The 25,427-nt window shown below is 41.2% G+C and overlaps 1 protein-coding gene across 1 annotated transcript in view; it reads right to left on the bottom strand.

Annotated features, from left to right (window-relative positions):
* Positions 1-25,427, bottom strand: part of HLCS (holocarboxylase synthetase) — a 112,212-nt gene that overhangs the window by 5,878 nt on the left and 80,907 nt on the right. Inside the window, exons 7-10 of the mRNA XM_079312375.1 lie at positions 9,500-9,567; positions 8,298-8,458; positions 4,619-4,733; positions 1,176-1,389 (exon numbers count right to left, since the gene is read on the bottom strand). Coding sequence (XP_079168501.1) covers positions 1,176-1,389; positions 4,619-4,733; positions 8,298-8,458; positions 9,500-9,567 — 558 coding nt within the window. The remainder of the gene's footprint in view (positions 1-1,175; positions 1,390-4,618; positions 4,734-8,297; positions 8,459-9,499; positions 9,568-25,427) is intronic.

Genomic DNA, 25,427 nt, shown 5'->3' with positions numbered 1-25,427 from the left:
GACTGACTGTGCCAGCTTGGATTCTGACTCTGGCAGGGTTGGCATTGTTCTGTGTAATGCTGCATTGCTATTTGAATTGTCCTAGGAAAGAACTGTTATTCCTAATTCCCATATCTTTGCTTGAGAGCCCCTTAATTTCAGAATTATAATAATAATTTGGAGGGAGGGGGTTTACATTCTCCATTTCAAAGAGAATCTCCTGCCTTTCTTGGCAGACACCTGCACTTCAAACCAAGACAACACCCTACAGCTCAGGCCCCAAAAATTATAAACAAAAGTGAATTGGGAGGGAGAAAATTGGGGGTAAATGACTTCATTAATTGAAGATGTATTTGGAGGATTAACCTCTGATGTGTAAATGGACCAAACTTTTAATTGTGTGAAAAATTTGTGATCTTCATCCATCCTGGGTATGGCCTCTGGGAGGCTCCTGACTGCCCAAGGTGGATCTGTTGAAAACCTTTAATAAATCCCCACGTTGTTCTCTTAATCTTGTCTGGCCTCTGCTCTAGGGGGCCACTCCAAGGCATCAACATCACTTCAGAGGACTCATCAGCATCATCAAATGGATCATGGTATGGTTTGGGTTGGAAAGGATCTTAAAGCCCATCCCATTCCAACCCCAACACCTCCCACTGTCCCAGGCTGCTCCAGCCCCAACATCCAACCTGGCTTTGGGCACTCCAGGGACCCAGGGGCAGCCACAGCTGCTCTGTGCTGGGGCCTTCCCACCTTCACAGGAAAGGCTTCACCCTCTAAGAGAATATTTCATTTCCCACCTCACTCATTCTCTACACAGAATGACTTTCAGCAGCATTTTCTACCTGCTTTAATTTCCTTTTGTGGAATGAATGGAGTTGGAGTTAATCCAAAAAGTCAATTGTTTCTTCCCCCTAAAATACAGCAGCTTCATCCACCTCAAACCAAATCTTGCCAATTCCCTTTGTTTGGGGATGATACATGTAAAATACCTGGAAGCATTCTTTAACTCATGCTACTCACTGATTTATTATGTGCTACTTAAATTCTCCCTTAAAAATGTGCATCCTGCTTGGGAGCATATTTTAAATTATTCACTCATATTAAAGGGAATTTTGTGGAAAAAGACTGAATATATCCATGAGTTCTTCCACCAATTTTATTAAAAGAAACTTTGAGAAGAACAAAGTTCTTACCTGTGTACCCAGTACTTGTAGTACTGAGGAAGAACTCCATTGGGCCCCTTCTCCTGGAAAATCTCAATGAGCCTCTCCAGCACAGTCACAGTCCTTGCAATGAGACAATCTACACTCAGAGGCTTCAGCTCTGTCCCCTCTTCCCTGTTAAACTTTGCAATGAGATCATTGATGCAGATGGTGGGGTTGCTGTTACTCACATTAAATCCAAAGCCTGGAGAAGACAAAGGGAAGAACACAATCAGAGACAAACTCTTTGTTACCAGCACAGGCAGAATTTAATTCACTGTTCCATACAATTATCCCTCAGGATGGCTCCCAGAGCTGCTCTCCTTCAGTCTCTTACACCTTTGAATCTTCTTACTCCAGTAATTACAATTCTCAGCTCATATTTTGCTCCTTGCCTTCCAAATGCCTCCTCAGAATTAGAGGCAAATCCAGCACAGCCTTTCCATCCCATCAGTGAGGGTTGGGAGAGGATAAACTGCACCTTGGTTCCAAAACCATCCATATGAGACATTCTTTTATTCCTCTTTTACTCAGAGAACAACTGATCCTACCCTAAGATGGAGTTTTATCTCCCAGTATAAAATTCAGCTCACAGACCTTTCTGTTTACTTGCAGTGAGCTGAGTGCCCTTTCCAAAAATCCAGACTTTTCACTCAGCTGATAAGCCTTGTTTGGCTTGCTCAGGAAAGCCCAGAAGATTTGATTTTAACTTTGCAAGACTCCAGTTTGCCTAATCTATCTCACCACAGCATATCCTTTAGAAGCCTCAAGCCTCTTGCTGAGATTTCTCCAGCTGGAATTCCCAAATTCTGAGTTGGCAGAGTGCCTCCCTTGTTTAAATGTGGCTCTTGGGGCCTTTTCTGCAGCCTGCTGAAACAGGCTTTGAGGGATGTAAAGAAGTATATTGTATTACCTGTTTATTTTTTTCTCCTAATAATTTAGTTTTGTTTTTTTTTTCCTCAGACATTTGGGATAAACTCCCCTGTCTGTCAGTCAGGTTTGGATATGATGCTGCTCCATCTGCAAGGAGGTGCAGATGTCCTGATTTGTAAATTTGCTATTAATAATTCATAATTTGTATGAACTTTGAGAAGAATCTCTTCAGTGAAAAGGAGTTTTTAACAAGTCAGGGAATGCAGACAAACAATGCAGGGTGATCCCAACACACCAGGCCTGTGGAAATGAGCTGAAAGGAGTTACTGGAAAGAGATAAAATGGACTGGAAAATGCAACGAGCTGTGCCAGCAAATCCCAACTCAGCTGTTGGGATACAGTCTGAGGGAAGAGAGAACTGTGGCCACTAAGGGGGTCACAGGACCTTGGGGTCCATCAGCAGCCTCAGGATCACTGCTCAGCTAAAAAAAAAAAACGGGACACAAAACCCTGGAATGAGGAGCTCAGCTGAAGCCCCAACACCTGGGAATGAACAAAGGGGAAAAGGCAGCCAGGAGATGTGAGAACCACGAGGTGCTCAGGGCTCTGCAGTGTCCAGGAGAGAAGGCAGCACTCAGCAGTGGCCCTGCAGTGCTGATGTGGCTGATGGATGTTGCAGTGGTGGATCCATGAGGATCTGGACGTGCCTGAGCAGGGCAGGAGGAGGAGGAGGAGGAGGAGGAGCACTCACAGGTCACGCTCGCTGGCTGTCCCCTGCATTCCACTGGTGCTTGGCTCCTCTGCCTGCTCTGAGTCTGGCCCTCACATTAATGGGGAATATTCTCCTCAGAACTCCTCCTCCAGAAGTCCCAACACCATAAAGTTCCTCAACTTTAAATTTCAGATTGGAAAAAAAAAAAAAAAGCTTTGTGGTCGTTTCTTTTTTCCAAACTGTGTTTAAAAGTCTCAGCGTGAAGCTCACCTGCAAGGCTTCAGCAGTGGAAACACAAGTTTGTCTTTGATCTTATTCTCCTGACCTTCTTCTTGGAGCAGTGAAATCACAGAGATATCTTTGATTTTCATCATTATCCTCATTTAGGGGAGATTTTTAGGAATGCCATGGAAGGAGTGAGTTCAGTGCCTGGTGGTGGCACTCAGAGCTCTGGGCTGGGGACAAGGTGGGGATGGGCACAGCTGGAACTCCATGGGCTGGGAGGGCTTTTCCAGCCTCAGGGATTTGGGATTCTGTCCAGGAAAGGATCCTGCATGACTGTGAAAAAGGGGTGATGGATCTGACACACTTTCCCTGTTGGGGAAGCTGAATCCCATCTACTCACACAAAAACTTAAATGTCATGAGGCTTCTCCAGGACTCCACAGCACTGCAAGGATGGAAAAGATCCTCATAAGGAGCAAGGAAGTTTCAATTTAAAAAGCTCCCAGGTGAAAACAGACTGATGAAAATGGACATTTATCTATTCCTCAGACTATTAGATGGATATCAGAGAGAATGGATACAGAAAGTCTCCATTTGAACTGGAATATTTGTAAGAATCAAAATCCAAATATTCACAAATACGTGAAGTGCTTAAGAGATACTTGACATCATAAACTATTTCTGGATGTATTTCTGCTTTCCTTGTGTTAACCAGGCTGTAGGAAAACATGGAAGCTGTAAATGATTGATGGGGCACAGAAAGATTTCTTAAGTTTTGGTGCAATTCCCATTCTGTTCATGTCAATTATTTACAGAATGAAGGTTTAAAATTAAACAGAAATTGTCATGTCTGGGCATTTTTCAAAGAAGGAGGTGATTCTTCAACTCTTTTCTTGCTTGCACCTCTAAAATCACAAAACTTTGACAAAAACATCATGACCACTCCATCTCTGCAGGACACTTGTGCTACATTCAAATATCAAAGATCGTCTTTTTCTTTATCCTTTTAGATTTGCTAAGGAATGTTCTTTCAATTGTTTAGACACAGCAGAGACAATGACTTGTTCAGAATCTGGCAGGTTTCTAAGCAAATCTGGGATGCTGCTGATTAAGAAAAAAAAATCCTTATCAAACAGCAGGATGATTATCAGGCTAGAGATGATAAAAACATCTCAATAATTAAAAAGTTAAAACATTACTCTGGGTATGTAGCTCTTCTTATGATTTCAAGGCATGTTCTTCATTTAACTATTTGTCATGTTACAAAAAACACAGAAATTAGGAAAAAAAAGGGTGGAATTTTCAGTATATTCCACTGGTTTTGCAATAAATCAAAGAGGACAATTCCCCTCTCCTATGTAATGCTCTTCCTTTGAACTCTACTGCACCAATCCAGATGCTTGCATTTATGTTTTACTTGTCAAGCATATGGAATTATTAAGAAGAATGAAAACATTTACTTTTTGTGCTTCCTCTGGATTTAACATTGTGCTTTATTTCCTTATGCCTGCTGTCATTATTTGTTCTTGTCCTTGCCATTTTTACTGATACAGACACTGATAACAAAATAATCCAGAAAAAAAAACCAAAGAGCAGCACTGAAAAGCTTCAAAATAGACATTTACCAATGAGAATATGAAATGTTGTTTCAATGAGTGTTGAGTTTACCAGAACTCCACCAAGTTTCATCAGATCACTGTAGTAAATGTCATTTGGCCACTTAACTCGCAGCTCAATGTCCTGAAGAAACAAAAGCAGATTATTTAGAGACATTTATGGCTCATTCATCACTCCAGAGTCTGCACAGAATCATGGAATGGTTTGGGTTTGAAGGGACCTCAAAGCTCATCCAGTGGGCAGGGACACCTTCCACAATTCCAGGTTTCTGCAAGTCCCAGTGTCCAACCAGGGATCCAGGGGCAGCCACAGCTGCTCTGACAACTTGTTCCAGTGCTTCACCTCCCTCCCAGGGATGATTTCTGCTTTATATCCCATCCATGCCCTGCAGTTTGAAGCCATTCCCAGTGTCCTGTCCCTCCATCCCTTGGGAATTGTCTCTCTCCATGTTTCCTGCAGCTCCTTCAGGCCCTGCAAGGCCACACTGAGCTCAGCCAAAGCTTCTCCTGTGCAGGTGAACAATCCCAGCTGTGCCAGCCTTTCCTGCCAGCAGAGCTGCTCCATCCTCTGCTCATCCTGCTGCCTCCTCTGGGCTCTGCAGCAGCTCCAGCTCCTCCCTGGGCTGGGACAGGGCTGGATTCAGACTTCAGGTGAGCTCTCACCTGAGCAGAGCAGAGGAGAATTTTCTTTCTCTGTCACACCCAATGTGCTGCTGCCAACTGCTCTTCACAATGAGAATCTACTGAAATGCTCCATAAATGCTCCAGCAAAATGTAACCCTGCTTGAGGAACCTTGCAGCAACCAGCCAAGGAGAGAATGACATTCTGAATTTTGGAAAGGAAATTCAGCAGACAGGAGAAGTCCCATTTCCCAAGCACATCAATAGTTCAGGAATGTCCTGAAGTTATCACCACGGGGCTGGAAACACAAACTGAGCTGTGACAGCATCCCAGCCCCATGGAGCAGCTTCTGCTGCAACCACAGGGCTCAGCTCAGCTGTGCACTGGCTACTTGAACACAGAAAGGAAAGCAAATGTGCTTCCTGCAGTTTGAAACACTGCCCATGGCTGCTGCATCCCCGGGGGCAAATTATGGGAGGTGCTCCAGGCCTGAAGAGTCACATTCCCTCCTGCTGTAGGGGATGAAATCCCTTTACAGGATGTGTGAAAGCTGCACCTGGGTCTGTGTCTCCTTTCCTGACAGATTTAAAGGCCAGGGAGGAGTCCATGACACATCCACTGACAGGAAATAGTACCTGATTTTGCTATCAAAGCATTCTGAGGGAAGGTTTCACCAACTCAGATTCATTATGGAAAAGAACTTGGCTCCTTGCACTGGGGAAAGGTTTGTAGGAGGCTCTGGAGACATGGGAGGTGTGGGACAGTGAAATGGTGCTCTCAGGGATAAAAGGGCTTCCAAAGGGGAAACACACACCTGTAGGACAGCAGACAGTAGCTCTGTGACTGAAGTGACAACAAGCAGCAAGAACAACTCAGGCAGCTGGGTGTGCTCCTGACATTGGCTCAGAGTGGATTCACCAGGTACCACAGAAAATGTCACAAAACTCTCTGGAAATTCAGAATGTTCTTGTCTTCCCTCACTAGAGAGAGACTCTGCTGTTCTCAGAATGGGAGAGCAAAGCATCCCCTTGATTTAAAGCTCATTTGCATCCTCAGCATCAACATCTGACAAGGGAAATTCCAAATGAACTCTCAGATCTGCTCTAGGAGGACCCAGAACAAAGCAAAGTCAATAATTGTGGCCATCCTAAAAACAGTGACTGGATGATAAACTGAGACCTTTGGGACCAGCCCAGAGGAGACAGCAGGATGAGCAGAGGATGGAGCAGCTCTGCTGGCAGGAAAGGCTGGCACAGCTGGGATTGTTCACCTGCACAGGAGAAGCTTTGGCTGAGCTCAGTGTGGCCTTGCAGGGCCTGAAGGAGCTGCAGGAAACATGGAGAGAGACAATTCCCAAGGGATGGAGGGACAGACACAGGGAATGGAGGGACAGACACAGGGAATGGAGGGACAGGACACAGGGAATGGAGGGACAGACACAGGGAATGGAGGGACAGGACACAGGGAATGGAGGGACAGACACAGGGAATGGAGGGACAGACACAGGGAATGGAGGGACAGACACAGGGAATGGCTTCAGAGTAGGATTTGATGGGATATTGGGAATTAGGAATTGTGCCCTGGGAGGGGCTGGGATGGAATTCCCAGATTTGCTGTGGCTGCCCCTGGATCCCTGGAATGTTCAGTTCCAGGTTGGACACTGGGGCTGGAGCAATGGGACAGTGGGAGGTGTCCCCATGGATGGGGTGGCATTGATCTTTGAGATCCCTTCCAGCCCAAACCATTCCACAATTCCATGACTCTGGATTATCCCATTGTTCCTGCCTGCTGCAGCTGGCATGACATGGACAAAATGAAAATCCCTGCAGAACTTGAGTCTAAAAGGGAAATTCAAGCACTGAGTTTTTGATAAATTTCTGAATTTTCTTGCTGCGACATATTTGAATCTAGACCCTTAATTCTGCTTTTCCTCCCTGCCAAGGGCTGATGTCCCCTCAGGTTCAGCAGATCTGTCCTGCTCACAGAAAACTCTTTACAATCCAAATTCTCAGTACAGTACACACATTATTGATCCACATTTTTTCCATCTACATTTGGTACCTCAGTCACCTTTTTCGTCTTGAATGGAATAAAATTAAAAAATGCCACAGTACATCAAGGCAGGCACACAGAAGCAAAACCACCTCCATTCATAAATCAGCTCCTTCTCCAGCCATCCCCTGAATTTATAAAACTAACTCTTGTCCCTTCGTTTTTAAGTGGTCAAATTATCCACTCCAGCCAAATATTTTATATTGCAAATTTTAGCCTGAAGCATTTTGTTTTTCCAGTCAGGTTATGAAGCACTGAATTTAGAAGGTTTTAATAGAAAGGCTGACAGACCCTAAACTCCAGCAAAGCTACTGGGTGCCACTATAATAAAGTTCATGTGTAAATGTGTATAAGTCATTGATTTTCTGTAATATAGGAAACATATGCTTTAGTTAACTACTTCTGTAAAATACCAAAGTTTTATAGTTAGCAAATATTAGGAAATGGTAACATTAAAAAGGAGATATATGAGGTGATAAAGAAGACTGGTTCTTCATTTTAATACTGATGACAGGACACTTGATTCCCTCTCGAGAGCAATTCTCCTCAGTCCTTGCTTTAGAAATCAGTTTTCAACCTTAAACAAGGGTTGGAAAAATCCTTTAAAAGGGATACAGTGACCACTGAAACAGCACCAACACAAAAAAGCAGAGAAGGATTTGTCAGTTTTATTCATTTTTCCCTCCTCCTTATTCTCCTTTAAAATCAAAACAAATCAACTCCATTGTTGGGCAAACAAAATTGACTTTTTCTTTAGTGCTGAGGATTGAGGCTTAAGTTTCATAAGATTAAGAGTGAAATGAGTGTAGTGCCTTTGGTCAGCTCAGTAAAAGAATATTCACCCTCTGAATATTGGATTTCTTCAAACATATCAATAATCAAGGTTAAGTTCAGGTTCTTCTTAGAGTTGAAGAACTGAGTGATGCATTCAGCAGTTCTACACAGAAAAGACACAGCTAAAATCTGAATTCAGTGGAAATGGAAGCAGGAATTTTGGGATGGATTAGGACATACCTCATATCCTGGGATGGATCTGACTGACTCCACCACTGCCAAGGACACCAGGTGCTGGATGAAAGGAATTCTCTGGCCTAGGTTGGAATGCAGGGGGATGGAGATGTGCAGAGTGCACAGGGCACAGCCCAGGGGACTGAGCCAGACATTCCCACCACGACCTGGGCAGGGAGAGGAAAGAAAACACTGGTTATTAAAAAAATCACTTTGTGAATGTAGGTAACAACTCAAGAGAAAGATTCAAAGGTATCCATCCATGAATGTATCAAAAGTGCTTTAATGGAGTTTCCAAACTAATTTTGAAAGAAAAAGGATTAAAGAGCAAAGCTTTTTCTTTTAAAAAAAAGATTTTTTTAAATATTCCCATCCCTGTAAGTGTTCAAGGGCAGACTGGATGGGGCTATGAGCAACCTGGTTGTGTGGAGGGTGTGGCAGGAGGTGGAACAAGATGATTTTAGGTCCCTTCCAACTCAAGCCATTCTATAATTCCATTCTGAGATTCTCAAGTACAAGCTGCTACTCAATTCCCCAGCATGTCCTAAACCCTCTGCCTCCAGGATTTTCCTCTGCTAAAGACACATTTCAAAAGATCTTGCTTTGCTCAAGTGGAGAATCATTTGTGAAGATGCTCTGTGTGCAAGAAATGCATCCAAACTCTGACCCATCCTGCACCAAAAGCCAGGGAATCCTCTTTTCATGGATTTGTGCTCTGAAAAGCTTCTTGGGCCACACACTCTGCTTTTCCAGCAGAATAAATGTGGCTTTTAAAGAAGTGCCAGCATTTTTCTGGGCAAGAAAACACGACTTGCTTACACTGATCTGCTCAGGCAGGTCCTGCAGACTCAATCTCAGAGCAAGTCAAGCCCCAGTCTTGTTCCAGTTAAGCCAGTCTCAGTTTTCACTTGGAGCTCTGACTTGTGTTACACTGAGTGCAGTGATGGCAGTTCTTGTGACTGGTGAGACTTTTTTTGGCAGGAACCAGGAGACCACTAAATCATTTCTGCAAAAGCCACCAAACATCCTGAAAATGTTTACTTTGGTCTCTTATTAACTTTTGGGTTTTCAGTTTGAATCCACAGGAGGAGAAGAGGACAGGCTTATTCTGTGGATTATAGTATCAAAAATGCTCATAATGCATCTTAAAATGTCTTGTTTTGGGCATTTAATACACATTTATTAATAAAATAAGGACATTTACTCACCTTTCCCTTGTGTTTGTCGAGCAGCCACTGCTATTAAACCCATCTCCTCAGGCAACTCCAACATTAACCTGCCAATTAGGGAAAAAACCAAAAACCCCACATGCTTATCAGCTTCAACACTAAGCTACATTCATGAAAATCAAGGCTTAAATATCAGCTAATATTTTATGTTAAAGTTGCACCACCATTTTTTCAGTTCACATTTACTTCTGATTCCAACCCATTAGAATATTAAAAAATAATTGGCTGAAAAATGATAATTTAAAACATTATTGTATCTGTTGGGCTGGAATAAGTCAGAGCCATAGTTCATTTAAGTCCTGATAACACAGGTTTTGTATTTCTTCACTTTTTCCTCAAGTGCTTTTTTTTTTTTTGGTGTCCCTATCTTCAGCAAGTGACAACCAGCAATTCTAAACATTTGTTTCTACTTACAGGAAATTTTTGTTCATACTACAAAATATAAGAGCAGCAGTTTCTGATTATTTAGAAAACCAATATGGTGGCAATAAAGCAGTTTAAAAGATACACTATCCCCTGAGAACTAATTATGATTTAACTACAGTAAATAAATCTACACCTTCTGAGAGCTCTAGAGAACACTGGCTTATTTTAGGTTTGTGTTCTGCTTTTAAAATAGTTTCACTTAAAAGAATAGTAACTTTCCTCTGGGGATAAGTAGAAAGTGCACTTTAACACCACCAAATGAGTCAATGCTACACTTAAAAAAAAAAAAAAGAAAAAAAAAAAAGAAAAGAAAAAACCCTACTGTGAGAACTTTGTTCAAGCCACTTTTAAACAGATCTGAACTGTACCATGACCCTCCTCCATTTCACATTTTCAGGAAGAGTTATTTAAGAGATAAAACACATATTCAAGATGTTGCCTGTGAGGTAAACCCAAAAAGTGATGTCCAGCCCACAGATCTGCTTCTCCCACAGGCACAAACGTGATGTTGTTCACTCCTATAAAAGCAATCTTGTCTCAGGGGTGAGGGCAGCCCACATCAGAGAAAAAAAGTGTCATTCACAATGATTTGCCCTGAATTTCAGGTGGGTTTGGGAGCTGTTTCAAACTCCCAAATTGAGGAAGTGACTGAGCAGCATGTACAGTGTCCCACAGACATGATGTTTGTGCTGCTGACAAGATGAGGAAACACCCATTGCTCCTGCTCCACACATTCCAAATGCAAGAAACAGATTTCAGAGGATCTTTCAAATGCCTAATTTGATTTAGGCTGGATGTTAAGAAAAGGTTTGTTATGGAAAGTGATAAATTGGAATTATCTGCCTGGGGGGGTGGTGGAGTCACCATCCCTGGATGTGTAAAAAAACACTGGATGTGGCACTTGGTGCCATGGTCTGGTTGAGGTGTCAGGGCATGGGTTGGACTCAGTCTTAAAGGTCTTTTCCAACTTTGTGATTCTGTGAATCTCAGATTCTGTGATTCTGAAATTGTATGAATCTGAGATTCTGTGGTTCTGTGATTCTGAGATTCTGTTATACTATGATTCTGTGAATCTGTGGTTCTGAGATTCTGTGGTTCTGTGATTGTGAGATTCCTTGATTCTGAGATTCTGTGGTTCTGCAATTCTCAGATTCTGTGAATCTGTGATTCTATGAATCTGTGGTTCTCTGATTCTGAGATTCTTTGATTCTGAAATTCTGAGGTTCTGTAGTTCTGTGATTCTTTGATTCTGAGATTCTGTGGTTCTGCAATTTTGTGACACTGAGATTCTGTGGTTCTGCAATTCTGAGATTCTGTGATTCTGTGAATCTGTGGTTCTGAGATTCTGTAGTTCTCAGATTTTGTGACACTGTGATTCTGTGATTGTACTTTCATGATGATGAGGTTATTGGAAAGCCCAAGCAAAGTCTGGATCACAAATGCCTTTGCTAATTACAAATCACAGAGTCCTGGAATGGTTTGGGTTGGAAAGGACCTTCCAGATCATCCAGTTCCAGGGACACACAAACCAGCAGGAGCTGCAGGCTCCTCACATGATTCCCCAGTCACGGAGATATCATCAAAGGCCAGTAAATTTGACCTTTTGACACTAAACCCCAGAATTATCAAGGTGGAAGGGCCCTGAGGATCCCCCAGAGCCACCCCAGTGCCACCAGCATCACCCCAGCCCTGTCCCCAAGGGCCACATCCAGCCTGTGCTGAGCACTGCCCCAGACAGTGACTGCAAACCTCCCTGGGCAGCTCATCCCAATCCTGACCACTCTGCCAGGGGAATTTTCTTTCCCAATCTCCACCCTGAGCCTGCCCTGCTGCAATTTGAGGCCATTTCCTCTGCTCCTTTCCCTGCCCCTCCTGTCAGGGAGCTGTGCAGAGCCACAAGGTCCCCCCTGAGCCTCCTTTTCTCCAGGCTCAGCCCCTTCCCCAGTCCAGCTGCTCCTCCCAGGATTTTTTTTCCATCCCTTTCCCTTCCCTGGACACACTCCAGCTCCTCAGGGGGAGAATCCCCCAAAGCTCAGGAGGTTTCATCCCTGTTTTCTGGGAGCAGCCTGACTACAACACCAAGTCCATGCTTCTGCAACATCAAAATCTAATTTAAACTTGGGACACAGAGCTAGGAAGAGATTACAGACTTTGTTGTCTGCTGCTTCCCATTCACGTATCTGTTTCTAAATAACAAAAAAAAAAATCATGTGCTGCCATGAGGGGAGGAAAATAAACAGAACAGGGGAAAAAAAAACTAATTAGGAATGCAAAACACAGGCTTCTACACCAAAGAGATACAATTAGGAGAAGAGATGATGCAACTCTTGGAGACTTGGCAGCAGGTAACAACTTATTACATGGAAAGGCTGAGGTTGGACTTGTAAGGGTCACAAAGAAATTCTTTAAAGGACAAAACGTGGGCAAGTTGTTAATTCCCAGGCTGATAGAGCAAGAGACACACAGATTGATTTTACTGCTGGAATTAACATGAAGCCAATGATAATAAAAATCTCCCCAACTTCAGAGCTCTGTACATGGTGTGTGCTTGTTAGTTTGGTGGGGTTTTGTTTCTTTTCTGGGAGCAACAATTTGGATTTTCCTTACCAGAAAGATTAACTGTACGTGCACTTTTTTACATCTTGACTTCCCTTCTTTTCTTTCAACTTAATCATTTGCAGATTTAATTTCAGTTTTCTGCAGAGTGCCTTAATCACAGTGCTCACCACATTTCCCCCCCTGAAATGTTTTCCTTCAAGAAATTCTCCATTCTTCTCTTCTTCTTTTTTTTTTTTTTTGTGCTCTTTAACCATCTTGCTCTGTGTATTAATTTCCAAAGACCACAATGAGATACAAGATTATGGAAACATGAAAGGTCTGAAGATAAATGTACCCATCAGGAAGAGTATCAGATGGCATCTATATGATCACAGAAGATGACACTGGAACTTTATGTAAATTTTTCTCTTTTTTGGAACATTTTTGTGGTATTTTCCAAAATATGAGCAAGGCACTTTTGGCATTGAAGGATATGAAAACAGCTGAAATAGTGAGAGAGAGATTTTAGCACAGTTTTTTATACAAACATCCTCCTCTCCACCCTGCAGTGCATACTAAGAGTTCTGTCAAGAGCAATAAACAACATTTAATTATTTTACAGAAATTCCAAGTGCAAGGAGGACTCTGCCCTGCCAACACAACGACTTTTCATCCTCCATGAACATAAAATGGGAACTGAAACCCCCAAAACTATGTTTGAATAATGTTAACAACTATAAATTTCATTGATGTTGTGGGTTTAAGGTTGAAACTCTCATTAAAGCATCCTGCTGTGTTACAGTATTGCAGAGGCATTACCACAGCCAGCAGTGCATTCCAGATGTTCAAATAGCTGGGCACAAGAATTATGGCCACATTTGTCCCTTCCCTTCAAGTTCCCTGCCTGGAAATCTCACTCTCAAATAGGTTGTATTGAGAGGATTGTAAAAGCAACACACACACACAAAAAAACCCCAAAAACCCCAAAACAACAACAAAAAAAACCCCAAAACCTTCCAATTTTAGTAAAACCAAAGAATTCCAGAATTATTTATTTTGGTGGGCCACAGTTAGAGGAGAAGACACCATGAATGACAGTAGGTTTGGATTAGGTATTGGGGAAAAAAAACCAAAAATCCTTCCCAATGATGAGAAAAGAATTCTGGAAAGAATTCCCAGAGCAGCTGTGGCTGTCCCTGGATCCCTGGCAGTGCCCAAGGCCAGGCTGGAGCAGCCTGGGACAGTGGGAGGTGGAATTGGACAATCTTTGATAACCATTCCATGTTTCTATCAAATCTAAAATAAATGTTCATTGTTTTTGACCCCAAAGCAGCAGATTCTGGGGGCAAAAGCCACCAAATCAGGAAATGTGGGCAAGTCTTGAGGATGGTGTTGTGGTTTTGGTTTGTTAACTTGAAATTTTTCTGCTGTGAGATGGGATTAGGAGGAAGGCAAAAGAGCCTTAACTTTAAATGGTATAAAGAGAAACTTTATTACTAGAAATTATTAGAAAAAAAAAACACCTCAAAATAAAACTTTAGACTGCTTTTCCTCCCTCCCAACACTTTTTTATTTTACACTGAAAACAACTCAGTTCACCATATCTAAAATAGTCTTTCACTAATTTACTTGGGAGAGGAGACTTTTTCTTCAGTCTATGGAACAGTTTTGTGGTGGCCTTGATGTTATAATGATCAGGTGTTTGGGGGAAATGGAATTCTGATTTTTATGTAAAAATGGGATCTTAGGGGTGACATCTCTGCAAGGCAAAGGAGCTCAAAAAATCTGGTCATTACAAACTCCCCCTCCCCAAATAACCCTGTCACAACCCTGAGGGAAATAAGGACATGAACAGAGTCTGCTTTGGCTAAAAAGGGAATTCAAGATTAAAAAGAATGTGTCAGAAAGATGGAAGTAAGGAGGAATATCCAAAAAATCCAAAGGATGGATGCAGAAATGTGGTCCAGAGAATGGAAAGCTCAATTTTAGTAGAGATTTGGAAGAAAAATGGCAACAAGAATTTCTACTGGAATGTGATTAAAAAGAATTAAAAAAAAGGAAAATGTGAGTTCTCAGCTGTCTGAGGTTAAAGCAGAGTGGATACACCTCAGGCTGAGCTACTCAAGGAATTATTCACCAACAAAGTCTTCCAGGACTTTACACAGAGTTCAAGAATTAATCTCATAAATCTCTTGAGGATTCTCATGGTCAATGACATCCCAGATGAAGAGGGAAAACATCTCCAAGCATCCCTGCATCCAAGTCAAGCCATGGAGCAGAAAGTGTCTGGATTCTGGCTTTGAAAACTGGGTAAAATCTGCACATCCTCAGGGATGTGTCCAAAACTCATCCTATTTATTGTCTTAATATCTTTAATAACCTTTATCCTGTTTATTATCTCTTTAATAAGAGCTGAAGGGAAGGAGGGAGCACAGGAGGAAAAGACACAACAACTCATCCATTTTGTGAGAACACAGAAATGTGGGGATAACAAAACACTGGGAAAGGATGTGGACTTTTTCCAGATGTGACTGGGAAAAGCCTTGAATAAGCTGCTTGAATTAATTGTTGACCCTGCTTAAAAGAAGGAGTTTGGGCTGGAGACCTTCAGGGATTCTGAGGGACTCCAGAAAAATGTACAGGAATTTGGCATCCCTGGTGCTTCCAGCAGACATTTAGGTTTTGGTTGAAATCAGGCAGAAATTAGCCATTATAACTATATATGTTACATAAAACTGTAAAAGTAACTATAAAATCAGTGATTGAGCACAGTGGAATCCCATCTCCCAGGCAGGATCCTAAAGCCATTTGCACACTCTCTTACAAGCCTAAATATTTACATTTCTCCATCTCCCACTTTCCATGAGGAAAATTTTATTCCATGAGGCATTTTACACACGACCAGGTGCTCCCAAAAGATTGACCCCCCCACCAGGTGAGACAAGGAGAACCCCTCAGCTGTTAATCCAACTCAGGCTGATTGAAATGACAGAAATCTCACTTAAAACTCTGCCTAAATCCAGCAAGAAAAAAAAAAAAAAAAAAAACATTTACCAGAATACCTCGTGACATGAATGCACTCTTCTGTTCTAATGCAAAAATTCATCCCTCCTTTCACTTTCTGGTGGGTTTCCCCACAGCAAAGTTAGCACAGAAAGGACCATTTAGTGTCAAATTCTCCTTGAACTCCTTGGATACACCAAAATCCTGCCCCAGTGAGAAAAAGCATTAAAGGGATTACAATATCCCAGCCATGGGGGAAAGCTAAAAAAGCACTGCAACCTTGCACAGCTGGTTCCTTGTTACCTTGAGAAATGCTACAAAAAGAAGATTGTCCTGAACTAGACAGGACATTTCCAGCAAGGAACATTCTCCTGAAGGAATGACGTGGGTTAGGAGCTCACAGATCCTTGGGCTGGGTGGGGAAATCCTAGAGCAGGGCAATAATAATTCAGTTTTAGTAAAAAAAAAAATGCAGGATGGAGGGAGGGCAAAGCCACCTGAGCTGTTTTTCAGCTGCTTCAAATCTCTCCATAAATGAAAGCTGCTGTTGGCAAAGGGGAAGCAACAGCAAAAGATGCCAGGGGTGAGAAGGGAAAGCTAAATCACCTCTTTTTTTTTTTTTTTACCACCCATGTGCTTGTGCTTGATTTAAATTATGGTATTATGGCTTTATGGGAATGGTAGAATTGCTTGAGAATCAGGGCCTGCTGCACAGAACTCTACCATGAAATCCTCTTTTTTTTTTTTTTTTTTTTTTCCCTGCTCACTGCATTTTTCAGCTGGTAATTTTCTTGTCCCTCTATTTTTATACATGATATTTTATAATTAGTCCTTTGTGTATGTTTATAGGTTTTTCCTCTTGAAAAAGAGAAAGAAAAAGAGAATTTTAAAACACAGCACCATACAGGCAGAGGTGTCAGGAAACATACCCAAATAAGAAAAGATTCCAAAAAATTAGTTTGCCAACAAAATGCCAGTAAAATCTGAAACCTGGGTTCAGAGACACTGGTCATGTTCCAAAACTGCAAACTTAAAGAACTTCTTTATTCAGTAAATCAGCTTCTCTGTGAATATCATCAAGACCATAAAGTCACAGTAAAGGAGGGCGTTTCCAAGGGAGAAGTGAGCAGAGTTTAGGAGTTTGTTTCAATTTTTAATTTGGAAAGCAAAAACTTGTCCTGTTTTGAACAATTTATTTCATTTTTTCCCAGCTAGTAAGTAATTTTTTCAATTCATTGAAAAAGCTACCTGAAGCCAAAAGTGAACATGGGACAAATGGGAATGAAAAGATTTCACTAAGAAACAGAACTCCAGTGCCAAGATTTAAGAAATAGATGATTTACCAGAATGCAGTGAAATGTATTTATCATAACATGGCAAGAGCAGAATCTCTGGGCTAGAATAAAAATTAAAAACATATTGATCAAAGGCAGATCCAGCCCTGCCTGCCTGAGGTGAAGCACAGAGGGAGGATTGGGAACACCCAGAGCACTGCAGGCTGTGCTGATGCCACTCTGAGCACTGATTTCATCCCAATTTCATCCCAGTCAGTGACACAGGCTCAGGACTGGGACCTGTGAACCTCAAAAGGTTCAACAAAACCAAGTGCAAGGTCCTGACCATGGGATGGGGCAACTGTGGGAGAGTCCAGGCTGGGATGAGCAGATGGAGCAGCTGGGAGAAGGATTTGGGGTGCTGGTGATGAGAACTGGAGCTGCCCCAGCCCTGAACCCCAAAGAGAGGAGGGATTGTGTCCCTGAGCCCCCCCAGGTGTGACCCCACCTGCAGAGCTGCCCCAGCCCTGGAGCTGCTGCAGAGCCCAGAGGAGGCAGCAGGATGAGCAGAGGATGGAGCAGCTCTGCTGGCAGGAAAGGCTGGCACAGCTGGGATTGTTCACCTGCACAGGAGAAGCTTTGGCTGAGCTCAGTGTGGCCTTGCAGGGCCTGAAGGAGCTGCAGGAAACATGGAGAGAGACAATTCCCAAGGGATGGAGGGACAGGGCACAGGGAATGGCTCCCACTGCCAGAGAGCAGGGCTGGATGGGATTTTGAGAATTAGGAACTGTCCCAGGGAGGGTGGGCAGGCCCTGGCACAGGGTGCCCATGATACCTGGACAGAGCAAAAGGGATAAAATAGGAATTTATTGAAAGGATTCACCTTGGCTGGGGCTGCACCCAAATCAATCCCAAGATGGATCCTGGTCATGAGTTTTACACTTTTATCAGTTTTGGTTCATTCACACATTGGGGTCAATTATCCACCCACAGCCCCAGGCTGTGCAGTCTCAGCCCCTGGTTTGCCCCTTTTCCCTCACTGCTGTTTCTGCTTTTTGGGTGTCCTTGATTCTCCAGCTGCAAAGGGATTGTTCTGGCCAACCACCCTGTGAAGAGAAATCACTAACACCTCACATGGAGTTTCAGAGTTACTGAAGCAGCAGAGATTCTGAAAAATAGAAAAGCTGAAACCCAAGGCATCACCCAGATTTGCTGTGGCTGCCCCTGGATCCCTGGAATGTTCAGTTCCAGGTTGGACACTGGGGTTGGAGCAATGGGACAGTGGCAGGTGTCCCTGCCATGGATGATTTTTAAATATCCCTCCCATTCCATGATTCTCAGATGTTTCAAGAATGCTCAAATTTGGTGGCTTTCAGAGGAAAACCTCAACAGAATCCCATGCAGCAGAACAAGAAACATTTCAGCAAAATGGCAAATCTCTTAAATCAGCACTGGATTCACTAATTCACAGTGTGAGGCACCACAAACATGAGGATCTCCAAATTAATCCATTGTGAAGGTGAATTTACACAATATTCCTCAGCTCCCTCCCAGATAAAAAAACCCAACTGAGAACTTTCTGCACACACAGCAGTTTGAATGTGATATTCTGGCCAGTTTCTAGTCAGGGTAATTACATTTCCTTATGAAAATGTCTCCACAATTTACAAAGACATCACTTCATTTCCTGGCTTAAATCACAGAGGGTGTTAAACAGTTGCTATGTTGGACCAGAGAAATGATGAAATTATTCCCAAACAGCCTCTCCAACAGGGTTAATGCAGAACAAAAGACACTGGATTTATCATGGAAATTAAAATGAGCACAATTAAGAATTGTGTGAGGTGCCCTCCCAGGATCCTTCCCAGAGCCTTGAAAAGTGGGAAAAATTAAAGCATTTCACCAAAAAAAAAAAATTAATTCCTTGTTAAGGAACTGTGAAAGACCTAAGAAGTTAGTTATAACAATTATTTTACTTATTTAAAATAATATTTTTCCTTTATCTTATTATTAAAAACTTCAATACTTAAAATCACAGAAGTAATTTATACATAAGAGAAGCCTCTAAAACCTTTAACTTTTTCCCATGATTTGCTTTAATTTCTTTCATTTTCTGCCTGCAACATCCATTGTGCTCACTATTTAAGTTCTGGTGATTTATGTAAACACAAGGATGCAGCAAATTCCCAGTTTTCTTAATCCAATGCTAACTGAGAAATAATTTTAATTATTCTCCTCTTTCTGAAGGCACACACAACAGGTTTCCTACACTAGAACAAGAGGCAGCACTTTGCACACTGACATTTCTTGTGCTCTGTGACTTTAACCCTCTTTCTGAGAAAAATACATTTAATGTGAAAGACAATTAATTAAAATTTCAGACAAATTTCTCCATTACCTCAGTTTCCCCTGGTCAAAAGCACCTGAGCCTCATTTTCCACATTCTCATCTCTCACCATTTAATTGAAAAATACACACAGAAGGTCTTAAAAATTCTAAATGCTGGTGGATATTCTGATTTTTTTGGGATGTCTATGGTACAAACATCATCATTAAGGTGGTTGCTGGACACATTACTTGGCACTCAATCAAATCTTCCTAATTTTTCCCAATTGTGGCTTCATAAATTGGCAGGTAAAGGACAATTATTTCACTTGCCTGGATTTTTTTTCCATTAAGAATGGTGATACATGAAATCTTTGGGGGGGGGGGGGGGGGGGGAAATTATTAACATTTTGCTGTGCAAAAGCCATCAAAACATCAATGTCAATAAATCCAGAATTTAATAAAAAAACTCCCACAGACAAAACAGAAGGTTTTTAATCCTTCTCTAATAAAAGAGGTGGAATGTTGAAAAATTTGTAACATAAATAATAATTAATATCAATTAATATAAATATAAATTATAATGTAAGAGATTAAGGAAAAGTTTAATGCAAACTTTGAGGGAAAATGAGTTTTTTTGTATCAAAGTGTTTCAGCAAGAGCTGTTTTAAAAATAAAACTCTTAGGAAATGGCAGCTGATCTCTAAAGTTGTAGCTAAAATTTGAAATTGGCAAGTAAAGTTTAGAATAATTTTTAAAAATAATTTAAAATGTTTTTAATAAATAAAAGAAGTCTAATGTATTTTTAATATTTTAAAGGTGTTATTAGACCTGATGGGGTGTTTAACATATACATAATTTTTCAAAGGAAAGAGAGATTCAGAAAAGCTGCTGTTCTCTAAGAGAACACATTAATTTGTCTGCAACAATATCATTTTTCCTTTAAAACACAAAAGTCAACTTTATACCCAACATCCCTAAACACAATTCCCTTGTGAAGAAAAAAGATGATCCTGCAGTTTTTTTCCCCTGATTTCAAATCACAGATCATGCTAAGAGATAACAATCCAGAAAAATTTCTTGCTTTTTCTCCTGGAATTCAAAAGGCAATGAACACAATAACTGAGCTCAGCTGGCTCTGCATTCACAGATTTGACGATTAAAACCCCAAAAATGCCTCATCCAGCACCAGTTTCACTCCTCCCAGTGCCAAGAGGAACCACAAAGTTTCTAAATTCACTATTAAAGCTCTTCTCACGTGGGAGCCAAGGCTCAAAATCATCTGAAGCAAGAACAGGAAAGTTCTGTCTCCAAATATGTTGTTGAATATTTTAAAAACCTCTCTGCAATTGGGCTGTGCCAGCTGGAGGGCAGGCTCCCAATAGTTCATTTCATGGGTGATTAAGAATGGATTTCAAAATAAGGAAGTTGCTTTTTGCTGGCCACAGCATCCTCTGTAAAAACAGCCATCATAATTTGGATTTTAACCACACACTCACACAAAATATAGCTGATACTCAAAGTCCTAAAAAGGGATTTCCTTTGTCAGGGTAGGCAAAAAAAAACCCAACCAAAACAAAAAACCTAAAAGTCCCCAGGTAATGTTGTTAATTCAAATTCATCACAAGCAAGAAAAGCTGCAAGTTCTCACTTCTGAGAGGTTAAAATACACCCAGAAACAATAAAATATTGTACAATAAAATATACATATAAAATAAAATAAAATACTTCTTATCCTGGGAGGTGGTGCATGGATCACCACAGAACCACAGGTTTGGGTTGGAAGGTAAATTTATTTTGGATTTTGGCATCTTGACACTTTTATATTCAATGGCATCTGCACATTGTAGAGGATGGAATCTGGATATCCCAAAAAGCATAAAAAAAAAAAAAGTCTTTGATTCTTTCATTACCTCACCAAACCCAGGAATTGCTTCCAAATACTGACTAAAAGCACCTCAAACTCTAACTCTGTATCACTATAAACCATTTTTTGGGTTTAGGAAAAAACTGAAAAAATTGGGATTGTTCAGCCTGGAGAGAAGAAGCTTTGGGGTGAGCTCAGTGTGGCCCTGCAGGGCTGAAAGATCCAACAAAAAAAACATGGAGAGAGAAAATTCCCAGGGGATGGAGGGACAGGACAAAGGGGAATCAATACTCATGGAGTAATAACTGAAATCAGAAATTAATTTCTGAACCACCTGGCAGATCTCTGGGTCCTCCTTCACCTATTTTTTTTTTGTGCATCACTCAGCTGTAAAGCAAAAGGAAAATAGAGGTTTAGGAAAGAAACTTCCTCATTCAGCTTTGCCAACATTTCTAAGGTGGTGTTTTATTTAAAATGAAAAGTGAGGTTTTATCAAGGGTTAGGGCATTATGCAGCAAAAAATTCTTTTGGCTGGAAAAGCAGAAAAATGTGGAAGAATTACTTATATGGGAAGTTACAGACACAGACACCCAAAACTGCTGGGAAACAGAAATTAATAAAAGGAATAAAATATGTGGAATGAAACTAAAGTCAGTAGTTATTCACATTTATATGAAGTAAAAAATCCACAGCTCCAGATTTGCACCCATGGCAAAATGAGCCACATCTGCACAGAGAAAACTGAAATCCCACTCCAAAATCAAGTTGGTTCTGAATTGGATAATTCTGACACAATTTTACATCACTGCCACAGAGTGTTGGAAGAATCCTCTGCCCTACCCACAGAAGTTCACAATGATGGAGAAACAACAGCCTACTTCAGCAAAATCCCATTTTTTTAGCAATTTTTAAAGACAAAATTCCTGCATCTGCATTGCTGGGTTGAAATGTTGTCCCCCACTCACAGAAAATGAGGAAATGTTCATTTTCTCCCTGTGCCATGCACTTGAGTAAAAGTTTTTTTACACTGTTGTGTTCTTTTGATGAAAGAAACACAATTCTTTGCTATTCCCACTCTCCCCTTGTTCTGGAATCATGATTTCTACACCCTGCACCATTCCCATTCTTTGTTTTGTACTGTGCCCAGCAATTCCACACTTTTTGAAACTCGTGTTAAAAACTGGGCCAAAAACTCCAATTAAACCCTCCCAGTGCTGAGTAGAATTGGAAGGATTAACTCGACATTTTTAGCACATTTTTAAGCACTTTTGTATGAATTTCAGTGCCACTCCTCACCTCTTTTGTTACAACAGGAATTTATTTTTAACCTATAAAAATTCAAACTTCCAGAAGCTCTCATGAAAATTGATACTCAACCCCTCTCTCTCCATTTCATGATTTGCATCTCATTATTTGAAGCCACACTTTGATTTATCAAGCTTTGAGTTTTAAACCCACCTTTTTACAACATTAAGGATTCTCCAACAAAGAGGAGTTTTTGATAAATCTGTCATCCAAAATATTAATTTATTAATTATTAATGGAAATGACTGAAGCTGTGGCAGATCTGAAGCCTCAGCAGCCTGACCTAGGAAGAGATCTTGGATTTAAGATTTTAGATTTAAGAATGGCATTTAAACTCTTCTGCTGTGACATGGAGGAGTTAAGCATCTAAAAGGGGAAAGATCACTGAAGAAAAAAAATGATCATCTTTCCTTTCCACTACTAAGAGAATTTTAACAAGCAACTCTTCACAGAATTAATAAAGCTGCAGTTGTAAATGTCAATGTTGCAGCTGTCTGTCTCCTCCACCTTGCCCAATATATTTAACATTGGATATAACTGGGAAGGAAAAAGGGGAGGAAATACTTTTCCCTTCACATATACTTTTTTTAAAGATGTCTTTTTCTACAAGTACTCCATAAATAATTTTGACTTTTCAACCAGGAACATCAGACTAACCTAACAGAACACTGTACTCCTATCCATCCAGAATAACCTTATAAAATTGATTTTCCTATCACCCTTGTTTTATGGGGTAACCTCTCCATTACAGCAAATAAAAACTCCTCCTGTTCCCTTTTTACCATTACATCCAGAGTCACCCTGCCCCTGGAGGTCTTTTTCTGACATCCTGGGTCAGGGATCTTCATTTTGTAACTCCTGGTGGCATCACTGGGGTGGCTCAACTGATGCAACAAAAGGAACCCAAAGGCCAAGAACAGGTGAAACACAAAAATCACACAGCAGCCCATCCATCAGGGGAAAAATAAAGGATGGAGTGCAAAATTCTCACCAATACTGGCAGAGAATCCCAGAATCATCAAAGTGGGAAGAGACCTCCAGCATCACCCCAGCCCTGTCCCCAAGGGCCACATCCAGCCTGTGCTGAGCACTGCCCCAGACAGTGACTGCAAACCTCCCTGGGCAGCTCATCCCAATCCTGACCACTCTGCCAGGGGAATTTTCTTTCCCAATCTCCACCCTGAGCCTGCCCTGCTGCAATTTGAGGCCATTTCCTCTGCTCCTTTCCCTGCCCCTCCTGTCAGGGAGCTGTGCAGAGCCACAAGGTCCCCCCTGAGCCTCCTTTTCTCCAGGCTCAGCCCCTTCCCAGCTCCATTCCCTGCCCTGGACATGGAACAAACACCCAGAACTGACTTTTAAAAGACCAATAAATGAATTTGCCACCACCCAACCCACGGGTTTTTGCTATGAACAAGTTCAGAGTCACTGAGGGCTCAACCCTGAGTCCTCCCCACCTCAGCTCCTCTCAGGCAGAGGGAGTTGGCTCATCCATCCCCAAATCCAACACAGCCAGCATCAATTTAAGCCCTGCCAATCTCAGCACCTCCTTCTCCAGCAGGGTTTTTCCCCCTGCAGATGCTGAAAGCTGAGACACCAAGTGGCACAAGCCAAGGGCAACAAAAGGATTGGGAATCCACACATTTACAGGCTGCCACTACCTGGAGATCCCCAGTGCTTCAGCAACAACAAAAGACAAAAATCAAATTTTTTTAATCAACCAAAACCTTCACATTTTATGGAACTGAGTGGCTGGATATTGTCAACTTACATTTGCTTATTGCCTATTAGTGTATTTCTATTTTTAAATAAAAAATTGTCCATTTTTAAAAGCTGCTATAGAATCTTTTTGGTAGTAAAAAAAATCCTTCCCTCAAATTGCATATTCCAAGGGGTAAAACTTGTATTGCAATATAATATTCCATCTTATATATAATATTATTATTCCAGTTTATTATTTTTCCAACTTTTACAAAATACTCCAATTTATGTTATTAGAGTCCAGTATCACATAAGGCAAAGTGGCTTCCAAAATCATGAAATGCATTGTCAAGTTCTCAATGTGAAATGCTATTTTTAAACCCCACTGTCAAAAAAATTTCCTGGAAGTTAACATAAAATACATCTTGGATTATTTATCACACTCTATCTCTCCCTTGGACATGAACATTTATTTTTGTTATTGAAGAGTTCCTCTAATTGAATTTCCTTGTATTCATTAGCTTTTAGGATATTTCCAGAAAGAAAACATGACTGAATTTGAGAAAGGAGATCATAAAATATAAGATGTGACAGCAGAAAAATGTTTTATTTCCCTGTTCATTAAGCAAATACATTTTCTTTCCAGGTAGAACAGACACTGAGAGGAGTGTCCAAGTCCAAGTGGTTCTTGTAATATTGAACACACAAAAATTCACTCACTCTGGCTACAAAAAAATATTTGCAGTCAAAATCAAACCACTCCCACATCAATAAAATCCCATAAACCATTGAAAAAAATGAAAAAAATTTGATAATTTAGTTTAACACTGCAAACTAAAAGACCTGAAAGAAGTTATATTATTATAATATTATAATATTATAATATTACAAAGTTCCTGCATGGCTGACCAACATCTCTGGCCTTTATTTGAATGGATTTGATTCTTGCAGCTCAGTGCAAACATTATCTGAAGGCACTTTGCCATGAGGCCTCAAGAAATGCAGCTGCTCCAGGGCTGCCCCTTTCCCAGAAAAACTGGGATTAAATTTCTGCTGCTGCACAAATTCTGCAAGTCCTGGCAGAGAATTCCTGAACCCCAGAGCTGAGATTATCCCATCAGGATGGCAGGGCCATGGCAGAGTTGGACATCACTTATATAAGCAGAGAAAATAATAAATACATAATAAATAAATAAATAGTTGTTATTTTAAGCACAGAAAATTAGAGGAAGCTGAAAAGGAGATCAGCAGGAGTTTGCACTTGATTAGAAAAATGTCATTCAAAGTAGGAGGGGAATAACACAAAACATTTGGATCCAAGTTTCCCTTTTTTTAGAAGTTTTGAATTTGCCCCTGGATCCCTGGAATGTTCAGTTCCAGGCTGGACACTGGGGTTGGAGCAGCTGGGACAGTGAAGGTGTCCCCATGGCAGGGGTGGATTGAGATGATTTTTAAGATCCAACCCAAACCA

This window comes from Erithacus rubecula, assembly GCF_903797595.1.
Source record: "Erithacus rubecula genome assembly, chromosome: 1".
NCBI classification, from domain to species: Eukaryota; Metazoa; Chordata; class Aves; order Passeriformes; family Muscicapidae; genus Erithacus; species Erithacus rubecula.
The sequence above is the reverse complement of the archived record's forward strand: the minus strand, read 5'-3'. Positions and strand labels throughout refer to the sequence as shown.